Source organism: Lingula anatina, chromosome 6 (assembly GCF_051362555.1).
Source record: "Lingula anatina isolate TDL-2025a chromosome 6, LinAna3.0, whole genome shotgun sequence".
Classification (NCBI taxonomy): Eukaryota; Metazoa; Brachiopoda; class Lingulata; order Lingulida; family Lingulidae; genus Lingula; species Lingula anatina.
The window spans coordinates 8,618,537-8,640,515 of NC_141772.1; the positions used below are offsets into that span (position 1 = coordinate 8,618,537).

The following is a 21,979-nucleotide window of genomic DNA, read 5'->3' on the forward strand; positions in this document are numbered from 1 at the left end:
TCTACAGGATCAGCTCTTCTTGAATTTTGTATGTTATACTAGAGACCTCTATGATATCAGAGGGAACATGATGTGCTCTCGTGTTACGAAATATGTGTACAGACTCTTAAATTCACAAGTTTGGTTGCGGTTTGTTGGTTTTAAAGACCTCAGGCAGAAACATCACCCATGTCCCTGGAGGCTCTTGAAAAGCGTCACTGCTTCTGTGTGCAGATAGTGCTTTCCTTTTTTTTTTTTTTTTTTAGCGAAGGTTCAAAATAAAGAAAACAGCAATGTCCAATTTCACTTTATTGACCTTATTAATTGTTGTTTTTACAATTATATCGCTTTTGAGTCAGTTACAGTTGACGAATATTTTGACGCATCTTTTTAAATGTAAATATATTTTATGGTAATGTAAATATTTTAATTCAAACATTCTCTTATTAGTAAACTAAGACAAATCAATACTTGGAATTCTTAAAGTTAAAACTATTGATTGTTTTTTATTAAAAGTATGAAAATAAACCATATTTCTGTATTAAGATGTGTTGCATTTTTTAAATCTATATATCCATCTATATCCGAGCGACATATAACCTCAAAGTCATTCTTGGAATAAGTGAAACAAAATTTTTGTTGAGCAGTTATAGGTTATACAACGTGTCGCATGTCAACCACATGAACAGACCGTAATCTGAAGATGTAGACAAGTACATCGTCTGTATATAAAAAGGCAGGAACTTCCAGCAAACTTTGAATATTATACAATATAACCTTTCAGTGTAGGGCAAAATTTAAAAAGCGCATCTTGGCTGAGCCGCCGTGCTTAATTTGGAGTGTTATTAAAATAGCTTGGTCGTACTCCCTTAATTAAGGCGATTTTGATAAACACAAAATCGCCTTTTCAGTAATGGAAGACATTTTGCCACGATTGTCACCACACGGTAATTTGTTGGTTGTTCTTTTCTTTTTTTCTACAATAGAATTGTGCTTCTTTTGCGTTTATGTTTTCTTTAAATCGTGTAAAGAAAAAAGAGTATTTATTATATCTTGATAAACAAATAAGTTCTTTGTCTCTTTCAACTGTTTTCCCTTAATTTAAAAGAATAAGAAAACGACAACGTGCTACAATTGATTACGGAGCGTAAGATTCACGCCACACCTAACGTTTTGTTGTTGGACAAAACAACGCATTGACCTATGACGTGGCGTCATGCAGTACATATAAAAATAAACGTCACAAGAAATGTGACGTAAACGTCCGTGGCAACAGTCAGACCTGGCGACAGTTCTTTTAGAGCAGCACGTCAATTTGACCGGAGTTTAATTTCTACATAAAAATGGCTGGTAAACCCGTTGAGAATTTGACTTCAAGATTACAAATTGAGGATCAAGATGTGGACCCTAGACCACGTCAACTGGCATTATGGATAGATGCAGAATCCGAATCTTCGTCGCAGCAATCGTCCAGACCGGTAACGCCATTCGGCCCTTCTGCGCTGGATCCAGCGACAATTCCTAGGCGTCTGTCCTGTAGACTGGTTTCACAAACCAGACAAAGAGACCCTGAAGAGTTGGCCTTTGAACTGGATATCAGACAAACAGCAGCAACAAATCTGAGAAACGAACAGATTAGAGGAAGAACCCCCTCCACGGGAGCTAGGTTAGAAAAGGTAAGTTATTCGTTAGAAATCGGGCATGTGCTTCAGTTTTCCCAGCAATTTCCTATTCTTCGATGCAACTCTGATTTATTCTGAAGATAGTTTTGTGTGATTCGGTTGATTATTTATTTGGTATTCGCTACCTCTTTTGATAAGCGTTGAGTAGCAGATGACTGACTGATCCGGTTTTTGAAAAACGGGGAGGAAAGGGATGGGAAAGATTTTCGCTTTGTATTGATATACATACAATATCGGATTGGATGTAATATATTTCATGTTACATTTCCAGGCTTTGCAAACTAAACTCGAGTTGGATATAACAGAACAGGAAAGGAAAAAGCGAAAAGATGAAGGAAAGCGAGAGAGAATTGCAAAGCGCCTAGAAGAAATCAAATATAAGAAAGAACAGATGGAACTGGAGAAAAAGAAGGCCAGAGAACGCAAGGAGATTCTCGTTCAAGTAAGAGTTTTATGTACATGTACGCCTCTTTATTTTGGGTAGGGGGGTTGTTCTTTACGAGGTAATTTAGTGTTTACGTAAGGTCAAATAATGTCTGTAAATAGTGTTTCAGAAAAATGTTTTTTGCATATATTTTGCCCAGCCAATTTCACTGCTAAAATCGCACCGTGTCTTTTACAATAGATAATACACCGTCAAAGTAAAGGTGAAAATAGAGCAATGACTACCTTTTCTTTGATATTTCTAGCAATCCAATAATAATAATATTTTGTGTTAAGGAAAATTTGAAAAATCCCAAAATCAGAGTTGAGGATGACGCTTCTGCTAAAGAGAGGATTCTGTTTGAACTAAAGTGCGAAAAGGAATGTGAAGAAAACCAAAAGGTATGTAATGTTGCTTTTCTTTTTTGAAATTTAAACGAGCGAGTCTCATCGTTAACTATTCTTGAGAACTAATGAACATGGGTGGTAATGATTTTCTTTATGAATTATAATTAATATAATAGTTAATAAACGTATCAGTTACTTTCTTTCAGAAATACCCCATTCAACGGGACGTGTTCGAAGAAACCAAAGTCCCTTCTAGACTGAGAAGATGGTGGAATGGGTTTTTGAATGCCATCAGATCTTCATCTTGTTTTGGTGGACGCAGACGCAATAGAGTACACCCACTGCCGCAACCAGAGAAATAAGAGACCATCGGTGACAATGAATTACTCAGGAGAGCACGATGAGCACCTCGAGCTCCTGACCCCAGGCGTCGGCACAAGTCCCTTACAAAATTACAGGATGGACTCTTTTTGAATTTTTTGTTATACTAGAGACCTCTGTGATATCAGAGGGAACATGATGTGCTCTTGTATTAAGAAATATATGTACAGACCCCTAAAATCATGGGTCTGGTTGCGGTGGGTCTTCAAGATTTCAAGCTGAAATATCACCCATGGTCTGGAAGGCTGTTGAAAAGCGTCACTGCTACGTGCGTGGACACTGCTTTCCTTGCATTTTTTTATCAAAAAAGGAAACAGCAATGTCTTGTTACACTTCATTATGATTTTTGCAGTCACACCGCCTTCGAGTCAATTCGTTTGCCGTATATTTTGGTACATCTTTTTAAATGTAAATATTCTTTGTGTAAATGTAAATATTTTAATGTAAATATTCTTTTATAAGCAAACTATGACAAATCAATACATAGACTTCCTTAAGTATAAACGGCTATTTGTTTTTTCATTAAAATATCAAAATAAACCAAATTTCCGTCTTAAAATGAGTCACATTTCTTGAATCAATATTTCCATCGATACCCGTGTAGAATACATGTATACGTAGACCTATCCAAATGTAAAAACATATTGCAAGTCGAAATCACGCATCTAAGCATTCAGTGATGAAAGGTGGTAGCAAAATATGAGAGAGAGAAAGAGAGAGAGAGAGAGATGAAACGCATTAGAAATATGGATATCGATATTCCTTTAAATGAAAGAACAAAATGCATTACTAGATGTTGGGCATAACGTAGAAACGAGCGAGCTTCGCAAACACAATCTCGTTGTATTGTGGAGTATTTCAAACAAAACAAAACAATGCATTCCCCTCTATGTTTTTTCATGCAGCACCAAATTGAACCATCAAGATAACCCTGCCAGAAGGATTGCTAAAAGCAAGCGTACTATTTGCTGCGCTTGCTCTGGGGTATTTGCAATTAAAAAGTATCATCGAGCTGATATACCCCAGCAAATTAATGCTCTCTTCAAAGAAGAAGTGGTCAATTTTTGTCCACCGTCGCTCCATGCTACGCATATCCATTAACACTTTCTTTCTTTTTTCCGGGTCTTTATTGATTAATTAATTTTTTCATTGTCTTTCTGGCATGGTGGACCACAGAGCGTCGCGTATTTAGTATAGCGAGATCGCTTCGGGAATACTACAACCTAGGACAAGTATAGGACAAGGCCAAGAAAGAAAGTGGATCTAGATCCGGGCGAAAAGATGTTAATATTAATATTAACGGCACGCTATCCGTATTTGAAAATGTACAGGGGTCACGTTTCTGCGTCAACATATCCTACAAAAACCTTCAAAACAATAAAACCCCTCAGTTAAAATAAGCTACTGATGTCGACGGTTTCTTCTGAAATGTACATGGCTTGACTGGACAGTCTTTTAAAACTAAATCATTCAATCATGAATTATATAAAACAAGAAATCCAAGTCCAGCACCGGTGTGACAGGAATGGAAGTCCTAGGAATGGAAGTCCAGGTTCCCATATGATAAGTACAGCTTAGGGTTAGTTGGGGTATTGAGATTAGTACATGTGACGAATGTCAACTGTACAAAGTGATGGAAACCGGACTACGGTTCCTATAGTGGACTTCCATTCCTGTCTCACCGGGTCCAATTTGACGAGGAAATCATTAGATAGGACATTTTAAAATGCATCCGTTTGTGAAAATGTTATCGAGCAATTGATACACTTTTTGGCAAATAACCAAATTTATCGTTTTCCATTTTTTTTCTTTATACGGCGTATGTGAGTATTTGGGTTTTCTTAATGCGTAAATTTGGCATACAGAATTCAATTAACGAATCTTTCTGGCACCTTGTGCTCTGTTCCAATGCTACTGACCGTTCCTCAATTGATTTCCGATCTCGAAAGTACTTTATACGTCTACACTTTTGGAAATTAATTTTCTTTGAGGAAGTGCAACACTCTGTGTAGATACAGTGTATGATGTGGCGGGGGGGGGGGGGGGGGGGGGGGGGGGGGGGTAGGGACACAGCGGGCGTGTGAATAATTTTTAACAAACGGTGTCAATGCTTATCACTTCTATTAAGTCATGGTAACTCTCCGAATCGTGGCTTGATTGCCTAAAAGAACTCTCATCAGTTTCTGCTAGTTGTGCCTTCTCACATTTCGAAAGAAAAGCAGACAATGTCACCTGTTTGTCCTTTGCGGATTTATTTGACACTGCAGTCACATAAAGTGGTACTTCTAACTTCTGAATAGCCTCTTAACTTCAGGAAGTACACGTTCACTAACATATCCTTGTTGAACAAGGTCTTCAAGAGGAGATAGTGGAAATTGTTTCCTCGGTTTTGTATGCATTGCTTTACTGTTTATAATTGTTGTATAGTCCAAGTCCATCTTCTTGCCAGTCAAGAGCTCACAAACTGTCTTCCTCTGACTCTTTTGTTTTTGTTTTCGCCTCTTTTGCCTCAGATCAGTCTTTTTTAAATCAATCTGGAAGGGGGGGGGGTGTGAATGCTATCAGGGTTGGTCTCGGGTTTCTTGTTTTGTTGTATTTTTTTTGTTTGTTTGTTTGTTTGTTGTTTTTTTTTTTTTTTGTTTTTTTTTTTGGGGGGGGGGGGGGGCACAGGAATTTTACCCGCAGCCCCATCCCTCTCCAACTTAATTACCAGTCCCTGAATAAGTATCGGATGTTTCAAAAGAAAAAAGGAAGGAAGGCCAAAGTATGACGACTCCAGGACTGAAATATACACCAACACTAGCGATTGATTTGAATAAATGCATGTTATAAATTCGCATTTATTGCAATAAGCTTTTTATCAACATTTCATATTCCAGATAAAGCGGTCTATCCATCCGCAGTGAATGTATAGTTGACATGCTTTGATTTGTTAGGCCTATCTGCTCATTTAATTTCTTTTTTATCCATATCATTTTTATCTTCGGTCCTCTCTGTATGCAAGTATATTGGCCGAGTTGACTCTGGCCCTTTTCCCATGGAGAGGTAGGCCCCTATAGCAGGCTCGTAGCCAAGGGGGTTCGGGGCGTTCCAAGAACCCCCTTTTTTTGTCGGGCTCAACTCGATGTGAATGCGGCCTTAGTGATTCGCGAATCGAATCAGGCTGACTGGCCGTGTCCAGTGCAACCTCCGTTCAGGCGACTCTTTTACGTAATTTACCCAGTTGACAATTTCTCAATTCGGTGCAAAAGAGGTAGGCCTACTGCTCCCCTCGATTATTTTCTCTACTTCTATGATTTTTTCAAATCGTCTGCGCGAATCATAGGGCTCATTCCCATTGAAACTATCGGTCTCCGTAGTTCGATCCAACTCTGCGGGGGCTCTCGCTGAATGCAATCAGATTCGCAGATTAACACAGGCTTGGGTGTTTTTTCGCATCTTTAAAATTGTCATCATTGTGTTATTTTGTCTTACGTACGTGAAGGATATTGAAATCTGGAATCATATATTTTGTCTTTCCTACGATCGAATCACCAGGAGTTTCAAGATTCAGCTTGCAACCAACCTGTAACAACATGTGTCGTTTTTAACATAATTGGAAGCGGTAAATCCAGTAAAATCTGAAAGAGACAGTCGATTAGATGGTGAGCAAAAATACGATTTTAATATAGCAGCCCGATATTAGGCCCCTTTTGTGATCTTTTGTTTGTCTATGATTTACTGGTAGAGAGAGGTCCACAGATAGATATAGTTCAGTGTATAACGGGCCCGCGTTCCAAGAACCCATCAATAAAGAAACTCTTTTCATCCCGGGGCTTTCTTTTTCCTTCCTACCCATTATATATAGTCTCGCCTTTTTTACAATTTGTTCCTCTTAAACTAAAACAACAAACAATATATCCGTGGTGTAATCAACGGATAAACACCCTATTTTAAATTCCAGTGCACTATTCAATTCTTTGTTACGGCCCCGCGGTTATTGACTGAGCAAATTTCCATTATTTAAAAGCAAATACGCCGCCTTTTGTTGAAGAAACTGAACAGTACAGTCACCCACTTGTTATACTTGCGCCTCCAGTGACGAGGCTGACCTTTGACCCTTCAGTTCAGGGCGCCCTACCTCAGTAAAAATACAGCTCGCTCAAATATGCTAATCGGTACACTCGCGGAGGCGAGAAACATCCGCGTGTGAGTTGTAACTTTCAGCGATTTCAACATACCGGAAAAGTTGCCAATTAGCAATAGATCTTCACGGTTTAACGCCAAGAGCAGTTGGAAGATGACACCGACAATATTGGAGCTGCTGGTTCTTATTCTGGTCGTTTTAATAGGTAGGGAAGAACCTTGTTAGTAAAGTTTGTCACAAGTTAGGGTTTATATTTTAAACATGGGCTGTTATTTAGGTCACCCACACCAAGCACTTGTAGTTTACATATGCACGTAGCTCGCTCTAAATTTTGATACCGCGCCATAGCATTTTAAGTGACCAAAAAGACCAAAAAGAATGATGCTTTTAAATAATCAAAGTTCGATGTTTGAACCAGGTTTGTAATTACGAAATTTTATAATACCAAATTATAGGTGGGTAACTTTCCATTCCTTCCTGTTGCTCTGAGGGTGAAATTGATACTGAAATTTATACTTCTAGAAGTGTTTTAAAAAGGAAAGATTTTGGCTTTACGAGCCGTAATTTATATATCGATAGCTGTACACGAATTGTGCATTTGGATCTGGTCTCACTTAGGGCTTATTTTTACTTAAAATTGACTGGTCTGGGGTTTGTGACGTCACTAAACGACCAGATTTGAGGGGGAGCCCATATTTTCTCAGACTGTTGCATCTCATGTTAAACTAAATGTATAAACATATACATTGATGTTAAACAGTGCTTTTTAGTATGGTTTAAGTTAGTTCTCTTTGTGAATGCACCCATATTGTAGAGCCCTTTTACCATTTGCGAAACATAATGAAAACTGGTTATTACATTCTCCACGCAATTGATATAATGACAACCTGTTTTCTGCTCAGGGACATATTAAATGTGTTTGTCAATAATGACCAAAGGGCTGATGATAAGTATTAATCATTTGGGATTTCAACATTGGCCAATATATATGTTCAAGTAATGACCATTGTTTAAGCGCACCGTGATGAAGGTCATGTCTGGGTGCCTCTGTCCAGTTTGTCATGTTATTATCAGAATATCTGAATGACAAGTAAACTTTCAATTAAGGGCAGATGTTAAATATAGACTAGTAAATGAAAATTCTTTTATATTTTGCATTAAAATATTGGGACCTTGAAAAAATGTCACCTGCCTCAGAGACTCTTCCAACTTGTGAAAATAATTAGTTACAAATTGAAATTCGAGTTCTAGTGAATTGCTAACATAACAGCCAGTTTGTTAGATAGTCAATTTCTCAAAAAGTGTACTGATACAGACTTAAGGTATCGCTTAAATATACTGCTCAGTGTGAAAAGCGTAGTAGATATTTTGCCAGCAGCAAAACACTCAGTGGGAAATCTTTTAAACAGCAGTTAAAGTTTAAAAACCTTTGTTTCTCGAATCTGTTTGCTACAGATGTTCAAGCACTTAATTTTAAAGTGAAATTTATTTTGACAGAAGACATTTATATATGTAGCATAATAAAAGTGTGTTAATTTCAGGATTTAGTGTGATGTCTATGGGTAGTTGAAGATTTTATTTCATATTTTATTGAGGGGAGGCGGGGGGGGGGGGGGGGGGGAAGGGAAGGGTTAAATTTAGAATTTTTGTAAGAGAATAAACCAACAGCTCTATCTGCTTAGAATCAAAGCTTGAAACTGAGTATATATCAGATTTTGCATTTGCACTCAGGTGCCATTGGTATTACTAGTATAGGCAAACTCTTATTATCTCCATTCTTAATTTATATCAAAAAGATCTTAGTTTAGTTCACTGCCCTTGCAGTGCACAAGTAAGTATTATCTATATTTAGTATTATTCTGAAGTAGCAGAAAAATATGCTGTGGGTTAGTGAACAATGCTGTTTGGCTGCTGGCAGCACAGTTTCAACCAAAAATGTTTTGAACCATTATTTCAAGGATTATTATGGTGTGAATGTTTGCTCCAGTCACGTATAGAAATTCATGAGTTCAGCATGTAATACAGTCAGCAAACAGGGCTGATGTACAACTCCCATGTATGACTGTGATGAAAATGTCCACTTCTACGAATCAGTCCACATACAGGTTTGTTAAACTGATGTTGGACGCGACCTCAACATATTAGCAAACAGGTGGCTTATTCCTTCCCATTAGTCTACTGAGAGTTGATGACAACTTCGCCAGCAGGATATTAGTGCCATTCACAGCCTCTAGAGAAACAAAAAGAAATTACAACTGCTAAAGGTATAGGCGGCTTTTTCTCTTCCATATATATATACGTTCATGAGTATTTTTCGAGACACTGAAGTAGTGAGATAAAAGAGTCCAAATATTGTAAACTTTGCGGGTATTTTTTTGCTAAAGTGCAATCAGTGGAATTGGCTTAATCAGCACACAATAGTTTATTATCCCAGACAACGAAGCTGATTGCATTTTAGCAAGAATCTCCCGAGTTCGACCAACCCAGCTAGTACGATTAATGAATCTAAATGCAGTCAAAGAGAACACGTTTGCCTTCTATTTGTAAGTTTTTGGTCAGACAAGTCGTTGTGGCCCACACGCAGAGAAGGATAACACTAAGAAGGGCTGGCTTATCTTCACTGTAAACCCATCTTTAGCCTTTTTAGACTAAAACTACTAGTACAGATGTGAAATTGGCCAACTGGGTATTGCCTTGTGAAAACCACAGCTGCTAAACTTCTTTAATGATTTACTGCTGCTATACATAGAAACTGTAGAACTTCTAACCCTGAAAAGAGATGGAATCTGTCAAAATGGCAAGGGGCAGAAGTAGTTACTTGATCACAGTTTTATTTATAGGACCTATAATATGGTTTTAAAGCCAGTTGTACATCTTATGGATAATCACTGACAAATTTTTAGTGCTACTGAAAAAAGATTAGAAGTATAATTTATTTTTCACTAAGTTCATTTTGCATGAAAATAATGTCACTGTCACAAAAAAAATAATAATAATAAATAAAATAATAAAATAAAATAATAATAATAATAATAATAAATTAATAAAAAATAAATTATTAAAATAGAATATGTTTAGGATGATCAAGCTAAGATGTGTCTGTAATTCAACCAATTCACACTTGCACCTTTCACATGCAGCTGTGTATTACCTATAAAACCTATTCTGTAACCTGAGATTAGTGAACATTGTCAGATTAAGGCACCTGGTATTCCGCATCTTCAGCAGACATCTTGGATCTTATCATTCTTCAGGTTCCTGAGTGTGACCCAGTGTTCTTTTGATTTTATAAAAGTGGGCTGTTTATATATATATATATATATATATATATATATATATATATATATCCACAGAAGTACTTCTATGATTTGGCCAAGTGATATTGATGTTTTGCTGTGTTCGTGAGTTCGTGTGCCATATGGGTACAAATGGGTCTTTTAGCAATTTATTCTTGCAGCCAAGTCAGTTATTTTTGTTAAGTCCATTATAGATAAGCAGAAAAAAACAGTGACATTACTTTGCATTACCTCGGTCAAAATAAATCACCACAGGGATGAGTATAGAAATACGTGTTTGTCAGAAGCTCAAGTGTGATTCTGCAGTTGTGCAAGTTTGGTAGGACTTATTTTGACTAAACAAATTCAGCAAAATCGAAAATTAGAACTGAGTTGGGGAGAATTTTTTTGAAAAACATAAGGTGTTTTGCATTTACTTTTACCAAATCGGAGGAAGAATTTAGCATTTGGAGAAAGAAAGAAAGAAAAATTAGCATAAGGCAAGAGTAAGTCCAGGGTCACATTGTCACATATCTGATGGATGTGGCTCTGCAAAAATGCCCGTCTCAGTGACATAATTAATGTGTTGTGGTCATCTCCCACCTGCCAACAACAATGGCAGTTTTCATACCTGGAACTTCAAAAGGTCGGAACTGGACTGTTATGTAACACAAAGGCTCCATTTACACTGAGTTGTTCGTGCACAAAATGTCGTAACTATTTGGGCTTATTATAAAGACTATCTGTTAAACACATCTTACTGTGCTAAATTAACTATGAGATATATATAAACGAATGTAGTTGATTCACCTAAAAAAGTTTTTGTCAAGGTAGTAATAGTTTGTTTAAAGGTATGTTTTTATTTTTGAACAAAAAAAAAGGGTAACTGGCCTTTAAGATTTTCTGTGAAATGTGACTCGTCTCTCTAACATTTTAGCATCCCTAGCTTTGACCAAATTTGGACTACATACAGTTCTTATGTGAAGTAGTCCCTACAACTTCATAAGAAGGAGAATCAATATACTAGTACTTAGTGTTTGACAGCACTGGACAATATTTCTATCTTAGGCGCCCTGGGTTAAAAATATTATTGGGGGTGGGGGGGGGGGTTGCTCTGAATATTATAGGTTTGCTGAAGTAAGTAAGCCCTATCAGTAGTCTGAGACAAGGGGAAATTTTTGAATGGCCAAAAAGTGGCCATAGATAAAGAGTGGCATGTAGTCAGTGCAGATATCCTATCAAAATGACAGAGAGAATATTTGGAAAATCGAAAATACCTTGATCACTGGGTGATGAGGATTTTTCTTTATTGGCACTAAGAGAAGAGTTGAAAGGGAAACCTGAATTGACCTGTCCTTTTCTTATCATAACATCATGGTATGTGTTTTGATAGCTATTGTTGCCTAGTCATCCTGAATGATGCACAAATACAGGTCTGTGACTTTTGTCAAGTAACCCTACTAAGCCCAGTTAGGCTTGTAAAATATTCATTAAAGGGTGTTCAAATTATTTTTTGTCTAAAATTTAATGGTTATTTAATTACTATTCTGATTTGGTAATTAATCATCTTTGTGGTACAAGATGAGTTTAGCTTTGTAGGCAGAAACTGAGTTTTGGCGTACAGTGGGTGTCCATTACAGCTGCCATGCTGTGCTCTATATCTAGTAAATCAAATATGTTTGGAAAAATACAGACTAAGTGTATTGTTGTCATGCTATAGTGATATTTAAGTGCACCATCTTCTGTGACTCCAGGGTCCATTTCACAAGAATTTTAGAAGAAAATTTGGTCAGAATATTTAGACAAAAATTTAGATAATAGCAGGGCACCTTAGTTGTCATTCTCTCAAAATATACCACTACAATAGGAAGATTAATATGTAAGCTCCATGGGAAAAAGCATTGAGAATTAAGCATTTGGCAAGAACTAATTAGACCAGAGAGAGCATAGTACAATTAAATTTTAATGTAGGTTATTTCACAAAAAATTACTCTCTGAGTCTCATGTATTTTAGTGACGCGCACATTTTGTGTAATATTTGCACAATTCTGTCTTGTCCCATTTTGTTTGCTATTATTTTATATTATACTATAGTGGAGAGAAATAAACAGTAATTGAAAGTGGTATAAAACTGTTATGCAAATATTACACAAATGTATTTGTCAGTGACATGTCTCAAAGAGTCAATTTTGTGAAATCGCCCTTGCAGTCTGAGGCCCCATGCAGAATAGGTTGCTAGCTAGTATGAGGGTCAAATCTAGCAACCCACTACAAAGCTTGCCGTCTAAAAGTAGACACTGAATAAATTACCTGTGGGGAAGTATTCAAGTGGGTTGGCCATATTTCACCCTCCGACTAGTTAGTCCCCTATTCTGAATGGGGCCTGAGCATTCTATTTTATTCATTAAAATACAAAAAGAAACAAAAGTAGTTAATTATATTCTTTAACAGCTGCTGTAACCCCTGAGTGCTACAAGTGCAAGTCATCGAGGTATTACTCGCCCACTAACAGTGAATTTGTTGACCAGACCCTGGGTCGCCTGCTTCGAGTAGATGCAGACTGTCAAGATGGAAAGTCGCGGAATACAGAACACTGCCCATTTGGCTGCTACAAGACCCAAGCAACAGTCAGTCTGCGTATGAGTACTTATGTGAGTAAAAGGTTTTGTTTACTTATCAAGCTTCGTTTGCATTATCAGCTTAATGCATTTGAAGAATAGTGAAATTTTTATATATGTGCAATACAATATATCAGTTGTTGCCTTTATAAAAGAATATTTATGTTTTGTAAATAATGAGCAGAGATTTTATCAGGAAATAAATTTTTTTTGGAATAAAAATGATGAATAATGAAAATGAAGTTTTTGAAGCATTTGAAGTTTATGAATTTAAATACCATAGATTGAAGTTGTGCTCTGTTCAGATTTTTTCATCATGAAGTTATTTAAGCTTTCACTACAAATACTATACACTTGCATTGGCAAAAACATTTGTGCTCTCAGACCGTCATAAACACAAGTAAGAAAATCGCTAACTGAAGATCTTTGCCTAATTTTATTCGCCCAACATCAAGCTTGTTGTCATTAAGTGTAGAGCTGGTGCTCACTCAATTACAGAACAATCCCCTCTTATGTTGTCCACCTATTCCACAGCCAGTAAATTGCAGTGTTAAGAATAGTGATTTCGTAGGCTCTCGTGCATGACCCTGATATTTATTATCATCCAGCTTGATTTTGTTAAGAAAAGGGGCATTTTCTTGTCAATGCATTATCACTTAACAATTAGTTGATACTATAGGGAAGAGGGGATGTGTTCCCATTAAAAATGTAATTTCGGTCAAAAGTAATGTATATTCATGAAATTTTTTCTCTCGGTTCAGGATCAAGAGAAAGTAATAGTAGACACCTTGGTGCGTGACTGTGCCTCTGAAACAGAAGAAAAGAGTGACGGATCATCGTCCACAACCACATCTCAGAAGTGTCACATTTTAATGAAGAATGACACCAGCCAGCGAACAAAGCTGTTAATGACCAGTTTTCAGTTATTTGCGACCGTGGAGGATATCAAAGGCACCATATGTACATGTACGGCTGACCTATGCAATGGTGCTGTAAACATTAACCAAGCCACCAGTGCTGCAACCCTTTGGCTTCTATTAGTTAGTTGCTTAGCAGCATCTGCCATTTGGTCATGGACATCATGATAGTTCATGAAACTGAAGAATTGTAAATCTTTCAACTACTGGGTTCATTCAGCATCCTCCAATTTTCCATGGACATCATGATAGTTCTTGAAACTGAAGGATTATACATCTTTACACTGCTGGGTTCATGCAGCATCCTCCATTTTGTCATGGACATCATGATAGTTCATGAAATGAAGAATTAATTGAAAATCTGTCCACTGCTGAATGCAAGGAGGATCCTCCATTTTGTCATGGCATAATGATAGATCATGAAACTGTACATGCTTGCCTGTTTGCATACAATATTTTCACTTAAAACTACAGATACTTTGGACAGAGAAAGAGAAAAGGATTTTTATTCAATTATATGCAGCTAATTTATATTCAGCTTCTCTGAAGATCATTAGTTATTTGCTCAAATGTAAAATAACCTGAAATGGGCTCATATCTATTTATTTTAGTTGTGTGACCCAGAACTTACATAATGTACATTGTGCAGTATGCTTGTCTTTATTGTAACATTTGACAGGTTCTAATTACACTAAGACTGGGTTCCCATACTTAGATCGATCCATCTGGATCGATCTAACTCCCTTTGGGTTTACGCTAAATTGCTATCAACTCTGGAGGCTTAAATGTCTGTCAAGCCACCAAATCAGCTAAGGTTAAATATAATTACCCCCTAACAGTTTTACTAGGTTTTACAGATGTTTAAGCCAGTTAGTTTGATAGCAATTTAGTCAGTCTCCCCAGGGAGATAGATCAATCCAAATATCTGTGGGAATGGTCCCAAAGGGGAGAGGGAGTGCTGCTCCCTTTTGCAGGTTTGCTTCACAGTGTTTGGACTGATCATAAATTGTCATAAATAAGTGACCATCTTGAGCACGGATTGGACAAATTCTTTAAAACAATGTGATAGAGACAAATGTACTGCACTATGTGAAAAGAGACTTTATTAAAATGATATAGGGTAAACTTAATGGGAGGTGTCCCCTAGGTTTTGCTGACTTTGTAATACTGAGTGCGAATAGTCATTCATTCTTCATACTTATTGTTGTCAAGGCTCATGTGTGAATATTTGGGAATATTTCATGTCCATGCAATTTTTTGATATATAACAACTGCTAGAAGCTGATATTCTGAACAAAATAATAGAATAATGTATGTGTGTAGGTAGCTTATATATATATACTAGATAAGTGTTTCAGGGCTCATTTAGGGCTATTTTTTATATCTATGGGTTTTGTCCATGTTTGACCTTCAGCAAAATTGAAAATGACAGTTTAAATCCAGTTTTTTAAAAACATTTTTGAGAGAAAAAAGCAACAATACAAGATTTATTATAAATATATAAATGCATAATAATTGTATCACCTAACACACAACTAAGTTTAAAACATAGATACAAATCTCCTTACAGTCTTAGTAGGGGTCATTTCAATAAATCAAAGAGGATTTTTAGAACAACAATACCACATTTAAATGTCACAGATTTTAGTTTGGGAAGCAAACCAATTGATGCATTTTGACTGTGCTGAGAAATTGTTTCCTTGATGGGTGCCATATTTTGATATGGAGTTGCATCATGCAGTACTTTGTATGATAATGGATAGTTGATAATATTTCATATTGAGATAAATTATTATTAGTCACAAATTATTTACACATTTATGTACATGAACAAGGGATCTTTTAAAGCTATATATTTTGCTCTTGCAACAATTTGAAAGCAGTTATTTTTACTTAATTTAGGTAGCTCAGGGGGAGGGGAGAGGGGGATATGATGCATCTCTCTCTCTAAAATGTTTTCACCATGTGAAAACAAACCAATTGAACTGAGTCAGAATTTGCCCCTCCCCTTGAGAAATCCCGAAGGGTCTACCAATATTGATAATAGAATTTGATATATGTATATATTTACAGTGCATTTTCATAGCACATAAGATAAAAAAAAAGATTTTTTTCATCCTAAAGAAGAATTTATTATCAGTATTACATTGTACCTGTTTAATATTATTGCTGGACAAATATATAATTTCGAACAGTGGACTAGGAAGAGTGGATTATTGGCACTCAAGTTTCTAATTTTTTGCCTCTAATGTGGATAAGAAGTACAACAGGAAAAACACTGAATAAAGATTTTCCATCATTCAGCAGATTTTAAATATAAGTATGGATTTGAAGCAAAGCAATTTCAAGACAGTTGTTTGCTTTTTATTTTCCAGACAAAAAAAAAAAATATATTTTTGTCAACTTGACAGCTAATATAGTTTCATTTAGTATAACCAAGCATATTTACAGCTTAAGTTTTAAACCAGGCCCCAGTTTCACAAAAATGTAAGTCAGTTCCCTGGCTTAGTTGACTAGGATTTCCATGACAGTGTTGCTACACTGCTCCTGATAGGGTAAGATGTGCTCATGTGATTATGTAACCTTGGTAATTAAGTTCTTAGCCAGGGAATCTGACTTAAGTTTTTTTTGTGAAACCGGGGTCAGAGCACACCCTGGGTTTCAGAGGTCTTAGAAATGACAGTAATATTGCTGATTACAGAGATGTGAGTTTCCAGTGACCTCCGAAACTCTGAAGTGTTTTGCCCTGAACTTTATACCTGCTAGCACATGTAAACTAGTATTTTGTCTTACATTTGATTCATTGTTTACTGTCATTTGTACCACAGCATTCCACGTGGTTTCATTGTGTATCTTATCAAGGATGTTACTGAAGAGGGATTTTGTAAACATTTTTGAAAATAAAATTATTATTAATACAGAATGTGTCAGTCTCTTTCTCTGTTGAGGTTCAAATTCAAAACGTGAACTGCCAAACGTGATGAAGTGAAATTGTAAATATGAAGTTACTTGCCAATATGATTCGTGGAATGAATTGTTGCAAACCACAAGTTTGTGCATTGACAAAATTGCTTTTAAGTTAACGCCGCCCTTATTTGAAAACCACGTGCATGGCTTAACCACTGTTTGATATGGAATAAAAGAGTGTCACTGTGAACACGGAATGAGATGGTGTGTGTGTGTGTGGGGGGGGGGGGGGGGGTCTATGAATGAGTTTGGTTCAAATACAGATTCTGTGCTGGGAGGACTCATTTAACTTTTTCTTTGTATTTATGAGTTTATCACCCGCTGATGCGATCGCTAATTAAATGCAACGATCACTTTCATCTGCGATATAACTAACATGACCAGAAGGCAATTCAGAGGATAAGGAAAATGCATTTGGTTGCAGCGAGTGGTAAATAGGTAATACAATAAAAAGCTATCTATATATCATGAAAGGGATACTGGGTAGAAACAACGGGTTTAAATTATCGTTCATTTGCCCAAAAGTAATTTTTGACCAATTGAAAAAAGTGATAACATTTTATTTGGCTTTTACCTAGATTTTCACCTTGTGCGCTGATAACGCACCTGTCGTCAGAAGCCTCGCGTCTTCGTATATTAAATTCATTTATTGGCTTATACTTGCAAGGAAAAATTCTGGCAGTGTTAGCTTTCGTCCTTCATATATTGGGCATTCATACATTTATCTGCTTTTGTTTAAACGATGTCAGTATATTTACGAATATTTTTGTCCATGAAACTCGCGCAGTGTCACAAACGTTCAAAACATATGAAAAATTAAAGTAATCCTTTTAAAAACTACAGGTTACGAACGCACTCACAAATAGACTAAAGCTCGTTAGTGTCATTTGAACACCACGCTTGATTAAAAATGCCGTTATGCTATTCTAATTCGGATGTATTTGATAATGCCATTATTCATAATTTAGCAGGATTATCAATCCTTATTTCAGAAATCCACAGACACAGAAAATAGTCTGGAGTACTTTCTGTTCGGACTATCGATTGGTATGAAAGTTAGAGAGGATGGGACAAAGCGCCGAACAGCAATGTTTAGTTATCGAAGTGGATATGTGGTTTGATATGACAAAAGAAGTACAACTTCATACATGTATAATATACGTAAATTTACACAACTTACGAAGGCGCCATAATCTCAAAACGCACGATTTGATAAAGAAATTGCAGGTGAGGGGGGTGGAATGTGATGAAACTAGAGATACGTTTGATGAAATATTCATATGGTAATTTGTTTTTCTTCTTATAGCTATGTAGATCCACTTTATCAAAAACCTGCACCATTTGCGTTCACAGTTTTACACCATTTTCTTTGCCATATCTCCCTGCCTTCTTTACTCTTGCGTAAATTAAACGTGACTTGTCACGTGGCTGGTAACTCGGCTTCCTTCTCGTTTGCTGTTAGAATCATTTGAAGATATAAGACGTAATATTAATTTAAAATACACTATTTAACGTAATTTGAAAGTTTAAAATGTCAAAAACATAATAACACTATCAATTTAAAACACCAGGTTGTCGAAAAACACGTTTATTTGCATCATATACTGCATCAAGAGCAATATTTGCTTTGCACTAGATAAATAGATCTAAATAATTTGCGGCATATTTAGAAACGCAGGTTTTATTTTCTACCTCCAATATTATATTTTTTATGTACAGACACATCGTTTCTGTCCATATAGCCATCACCTGCTTTGCTGAACCCTGGCCTTGCAAAATAATTCCATGCTGACATTGGGTGGCGGCATTTTTGTGTTTAGTTTTAATGGATCACAGACACACTTAGTCAAATAAAAATTCTTCTTGACAAAACACCGATTGCGCTTGCGGTGAACGTAAAAGCTCAACTTTGACTCATTGCATATAAAAACAAATCCAACTACTATGGAAGCAATAGTACAATCATTTAACATTCAGAAAATAGATCAAAAACTTAAATGATATTACCGCAGATAGGCTTACAATGTCATTCAGGACGTATTCATTAATGGCATACTGTACTCTTTAAAGTCGCACATATAATGTGCATCTGCTAAGTCTAAGAAGGATGCATATTTTTTTCAATTTGCCGTGCTAGAGGAAGCAAACTACCCTCAAGATACAGAAAAACTCCCGTTTTTACGTACCAACCTGGCATATACATAAACGCAAACTTTTTTATGCTCATTACATTGTACGTCAAACACTGAAAAGTCCCCCTGTACATTCACAAACACGCTTATTTTATGCGTGTTTATACATAAACCACCAACACAAACTCAAATTTTATGTGATCTTTGTAAGTGTCAAGCTACGTGTACAGACTTTTCATGAGTGGGTTGTGCGACCAGCAGGTCACGACAGAGCAGAAAACCATTGCAGAGCTTCTTGAAGTCCGGTGCTTCCTGACGCCGTTACGCTTGAAGGAATGGCCGTCCACTGAAAGAAGAGAGGAAAAAACTTGAAATATTGACCTGTGCTTGGCGGACACAAGTTTTTCTGCAGAAGTCTTTTCTGTTTCTGTTTACGCCCACATGTTTTCGCCCATTGCCCCCAAACCCACACTATAACGCTTGCCTATATTAGACCTCATTCAGATTCGCGCATCTTACTAGCTGGGTCGGCCCAACTCTGCAGGGAATTCTCGCTAAAGTGTACAATGGCTGTTTGCAGGCAGTTTTACCTTCCTATCCCTGATGTCTGTGAGAGAGAGTAGCTGCGTCACTTCCTCAGGGGAAAGAGCCCCGGGGAGGTCCTGCTTGTGTGTCATTGTACACAAGGGCAGGGCCTGAAGAGCTTCGTACTTCATCTGGAGTGAACAAAATCATGATAAAATATTGTGAGTTTTTTTATTGCATAGTCTATTTGCCCTAGGTGTAAAACAGAACGAAAAGCTGCTAAGAGTAAACCTGATGTACGGTACTGCGTGTAGAATTTTAAGTAAATATATTTCTAATTGTTTCCATTGCTAAACTGTGTTTGTTTGCTACCAGTCGTTCTATCTCTTCCTTTGCTTCACTGAAACGTTCTCTGCAGCTAGAATCGACCACGAAGATTATTCCCTGAAATAAAAAATATGCATGAATAATCAAATTCATCAATTTTGCCATTTTGGCGATTTCTGTGAATGCGTAAAAAGCCTAGCCTGAGGATTAAAGCCGACGTGGGTCAGTTTGTCCATTTTTTATTTTCCACATATGCAGTTACGTGTTTGTAAATTTCCCAGCTTTGCTGTCTAGTTAATTTTCCACATATATCCCCTTATCTATAAGCAAGCAAATATCGAGATTGGAAAACGAATACCAGCAAGCATCTTTGTAAAATAAGGGAGACGTCCACTTTTACTGTATTAAAATTAATTTTATTCGTTTAAAAAAAAAGACCACCCCTTAATCACTCTCCCACACTTGCCCTGTTTCTATCAAACATACATTCTCTCTCCAACCCATCCCTTCTCTCTCTCTCTCTCTCCTACCTGCGTATCCTTAAAGTATTGCCTCCATATTGCTCTTGTTTGGTGTTCGCCGCCGAGATCCCACATTTCAAAGGCTATGCCGTTGAATGAGACTTCTTCGACATTATATCCTACGGAATAAAAGCGCAATGCACCTACTTTGCCATTGGTAACGCATGTATTTTGCTTTTTACTTGTTTTTACATAAAATTTTTATACAACCATTCCAGTGGATAAAATAGGCAAAATTAATAAAATTATCAAAAGTATAATGAACGCAAATAACAGATAAACATTGCTTACCTAGCGTGGATGTAAGTCCAGTGGTGAGAGGAAAATTCCACTTCAAGGTGTACAAGATGGCCGTCTTTCCTGCTCCGTCCAGGCCCACTGAATAAATAACACCTCAATATTTACCCCAGCTTATCTTTTAAAATGTATGACATTTTTGTAATTTGCAGATATTGAAATATTAGTTTCTTGCGTCATCCATATGAATCATTTTGAAAAAATAGTGGACGTTCGTATTAGCATTTTAGTACATAGACCGGGTGTTGCAAAAACGTCGCTTTGGTTGTTGTCGTTTTTTATTTTCATCGTAGAAGTTTACCAACGTGATATTTATTTAGTAAGCAAAACGATAACAAAGACATTAAAATGTTTCTTTACTTAAATCTTTACTTTGCATAACTCGCTTTCTAGCGCTTCCACACAAACAATGGACGTCCAAAAGAACAAGACAAAGACGTACACTATTAGTGTTACTTTCGGGCTGCAAGTTTTCCATTGTTAAAGCCCCACCTTTAACTCGGCTGGTAAAAGCAAGTCACTACACCGTTACACTACAAAACTCGCAATCAATACGCTCTGCTAATCAACAATACCTAATCAATGCGATCGCCAGTTACAAGGGGATCGATAACGATAAGGTGTACATGTGTATGTATGTGTGAAAATAACACGCACAGCCCTGTCTAAAAGTGCAAACTCTCGGCTAAGCCGTCCGGTCTATAAAAAAGCATATATATGTTTTTTTCTAGGTTTCTACCATTTTCCTATTTTCTCAGTTCTTGGATAAACGTAGCATACTTCGTAAAGTAGGCCTACTGGGGCCAATACAAGTCTGAAATGGGTCGCGATCAATTATGAGCACTATCAATTTTTGGGGGGTATTTCGAGACACTGGCTCACTTAAAAAAGCATGGTTTACATAGTTTCCTAATCCATATTTCTAAGTTTACATACGCGGCCAGATTTGGTGAAAGCACACAGAAAACATTGCCATTCGGGACGGAGTAAAATTGCCCTAAAACAGATAACTTGTTATTCGTCCAACTATAACACAAAAATGCAGTGACACAATTTTCATAACCTCTCACCTAGGATGAGCTTCATTGTACTTGCACGTCAAAAACCCCGAACCAAAATTCGGAAATCATCCGAGGATCCATTCGTCCGTCAGCCGGTCCGTCCCCGCGGGCGGTGTGCTTCCTTCTACTCCTTTGCACACTTTGAATAACCTTCAGGCTTCCACAATGCCGAAAGCAAGAGGCTGCCAATAGTGAGAATCAATACGTCGCTGTTTCAGCCACAGAAAATATTGTAATCGTAATGTTCACCAAGCAAAAATATTCTGTAGATTTAGAGAAATTCCTAAATGCGTCATGGCCGCAGGTCTTTTACAGTTACCTATATGATTGGCATATTTTTTCATATGTAGCACCGTTGTGCAATTTATTGATTAAATTATTTGATTTAGATACAAATATC

At 36.9% G+C, this 21,979-nt stretch overlaps 2 protein-coding genes across 3 annotated transcripts; one reads left to right on the forward strand and one right to left on the reverse strand.

Moving 5' to 3' along the window:
• Nucleotides 1–6,918: 6,918 nt before the first annotated feature.
• On the forward strand, nt 6,919–16,672 carry LOC106167502 (uncharacterized). 2 transcript variants are annotated; one of them, XM_013546294.2, is made up of 3 exons: nt 6,919–7,144; nt 12,666–12,865; nt 13,594–16,672. In XM_013546294.2, the coding sequence occupies exons 1-3, from the start codon at nt 7,093–7,095 to the stop codon at nt 13,915–13,917; spliced, it is 576 nt and encodes a 191-aa protein (XP_013401748.2). In that variant the 5' UTR covers nt 6,919–7,092; the 3' UTR covers nt 13,918–16,672. The 2 variants fall into 2 exon arrangements, with proteins under 2 accessions (XP_013401748.2, XP_086871427.1); XM_087015301.1 differs by lacking the exon at nt 6,919–7,144 and adding an exon at nt 7,207–7,357.
• Nucleotides 16,673–18,288: 1,616 nt separating this feature from the next.
• On the reverse strand, nt 18,289–21,890 carry LOC106167499 (uncharacterized). The gene is made up of 6 exons (XM_013546290.2): nt 21,589–21,890; nt 20,513–20,599; nt 20,231–20,340; nt 19,746–19,817; nt 19,439–19,564; nt 18,289–19,194 (listed from the first exon to the last, which is right to left on the reverse strand). Exons 1-6 carry the CDS (start codon nt 21,602–21,604, stop codon nt 19,111–19,113), a joined length of 495 nt encoding a protein of 164 aa, XP_013401744.2. The 5' UTR covers nt 21,605–21,890; the 3' UTR covers nt 18,289–19,110.
• Nucleotides 21,891–21,979: the final 89 nt, after the last annotated feature.

Coding starts and splice junctions, on each gene's coding strand:
- LOC106167502 (XM_013546294.2), top strand. CDS start 7,093: ATGACACCGACAATATTGGAGCTGCTGGTTCTTATTCTGGTCGTTTTA. Junction 7,145..12,665: donor TATTCTGGTCGTTTTAATAG/GTAGGGAAGAAC, acceptor ATTCTTTAACAG/CTGCTGTAACCCCTGAGTGC. Junction 12,866..13,593: donor GTCTGCGTATGAGTACTTAT/GTGAGTAAAAGG, acceptor CTCTCGGTTCAG/GATCAAGAGAAAGTAATAGT.
- LOC106167499 (XM_013546290.2), bottom strand. Junction 20,341..20,512: donor TGGACTTACATCCACGCTAG/GTAAGCAATGTT, acceptor TTTATTCCGTAG/GATATAATGTCGAAGAAGTC. Junction 19,195..19,438: donor CAGACATCAGGGATAGGAAG/GTAAAACTGCCT, acceptor CTCTTCTTTCAG/TGGACGGCCATTCCTTCAAG.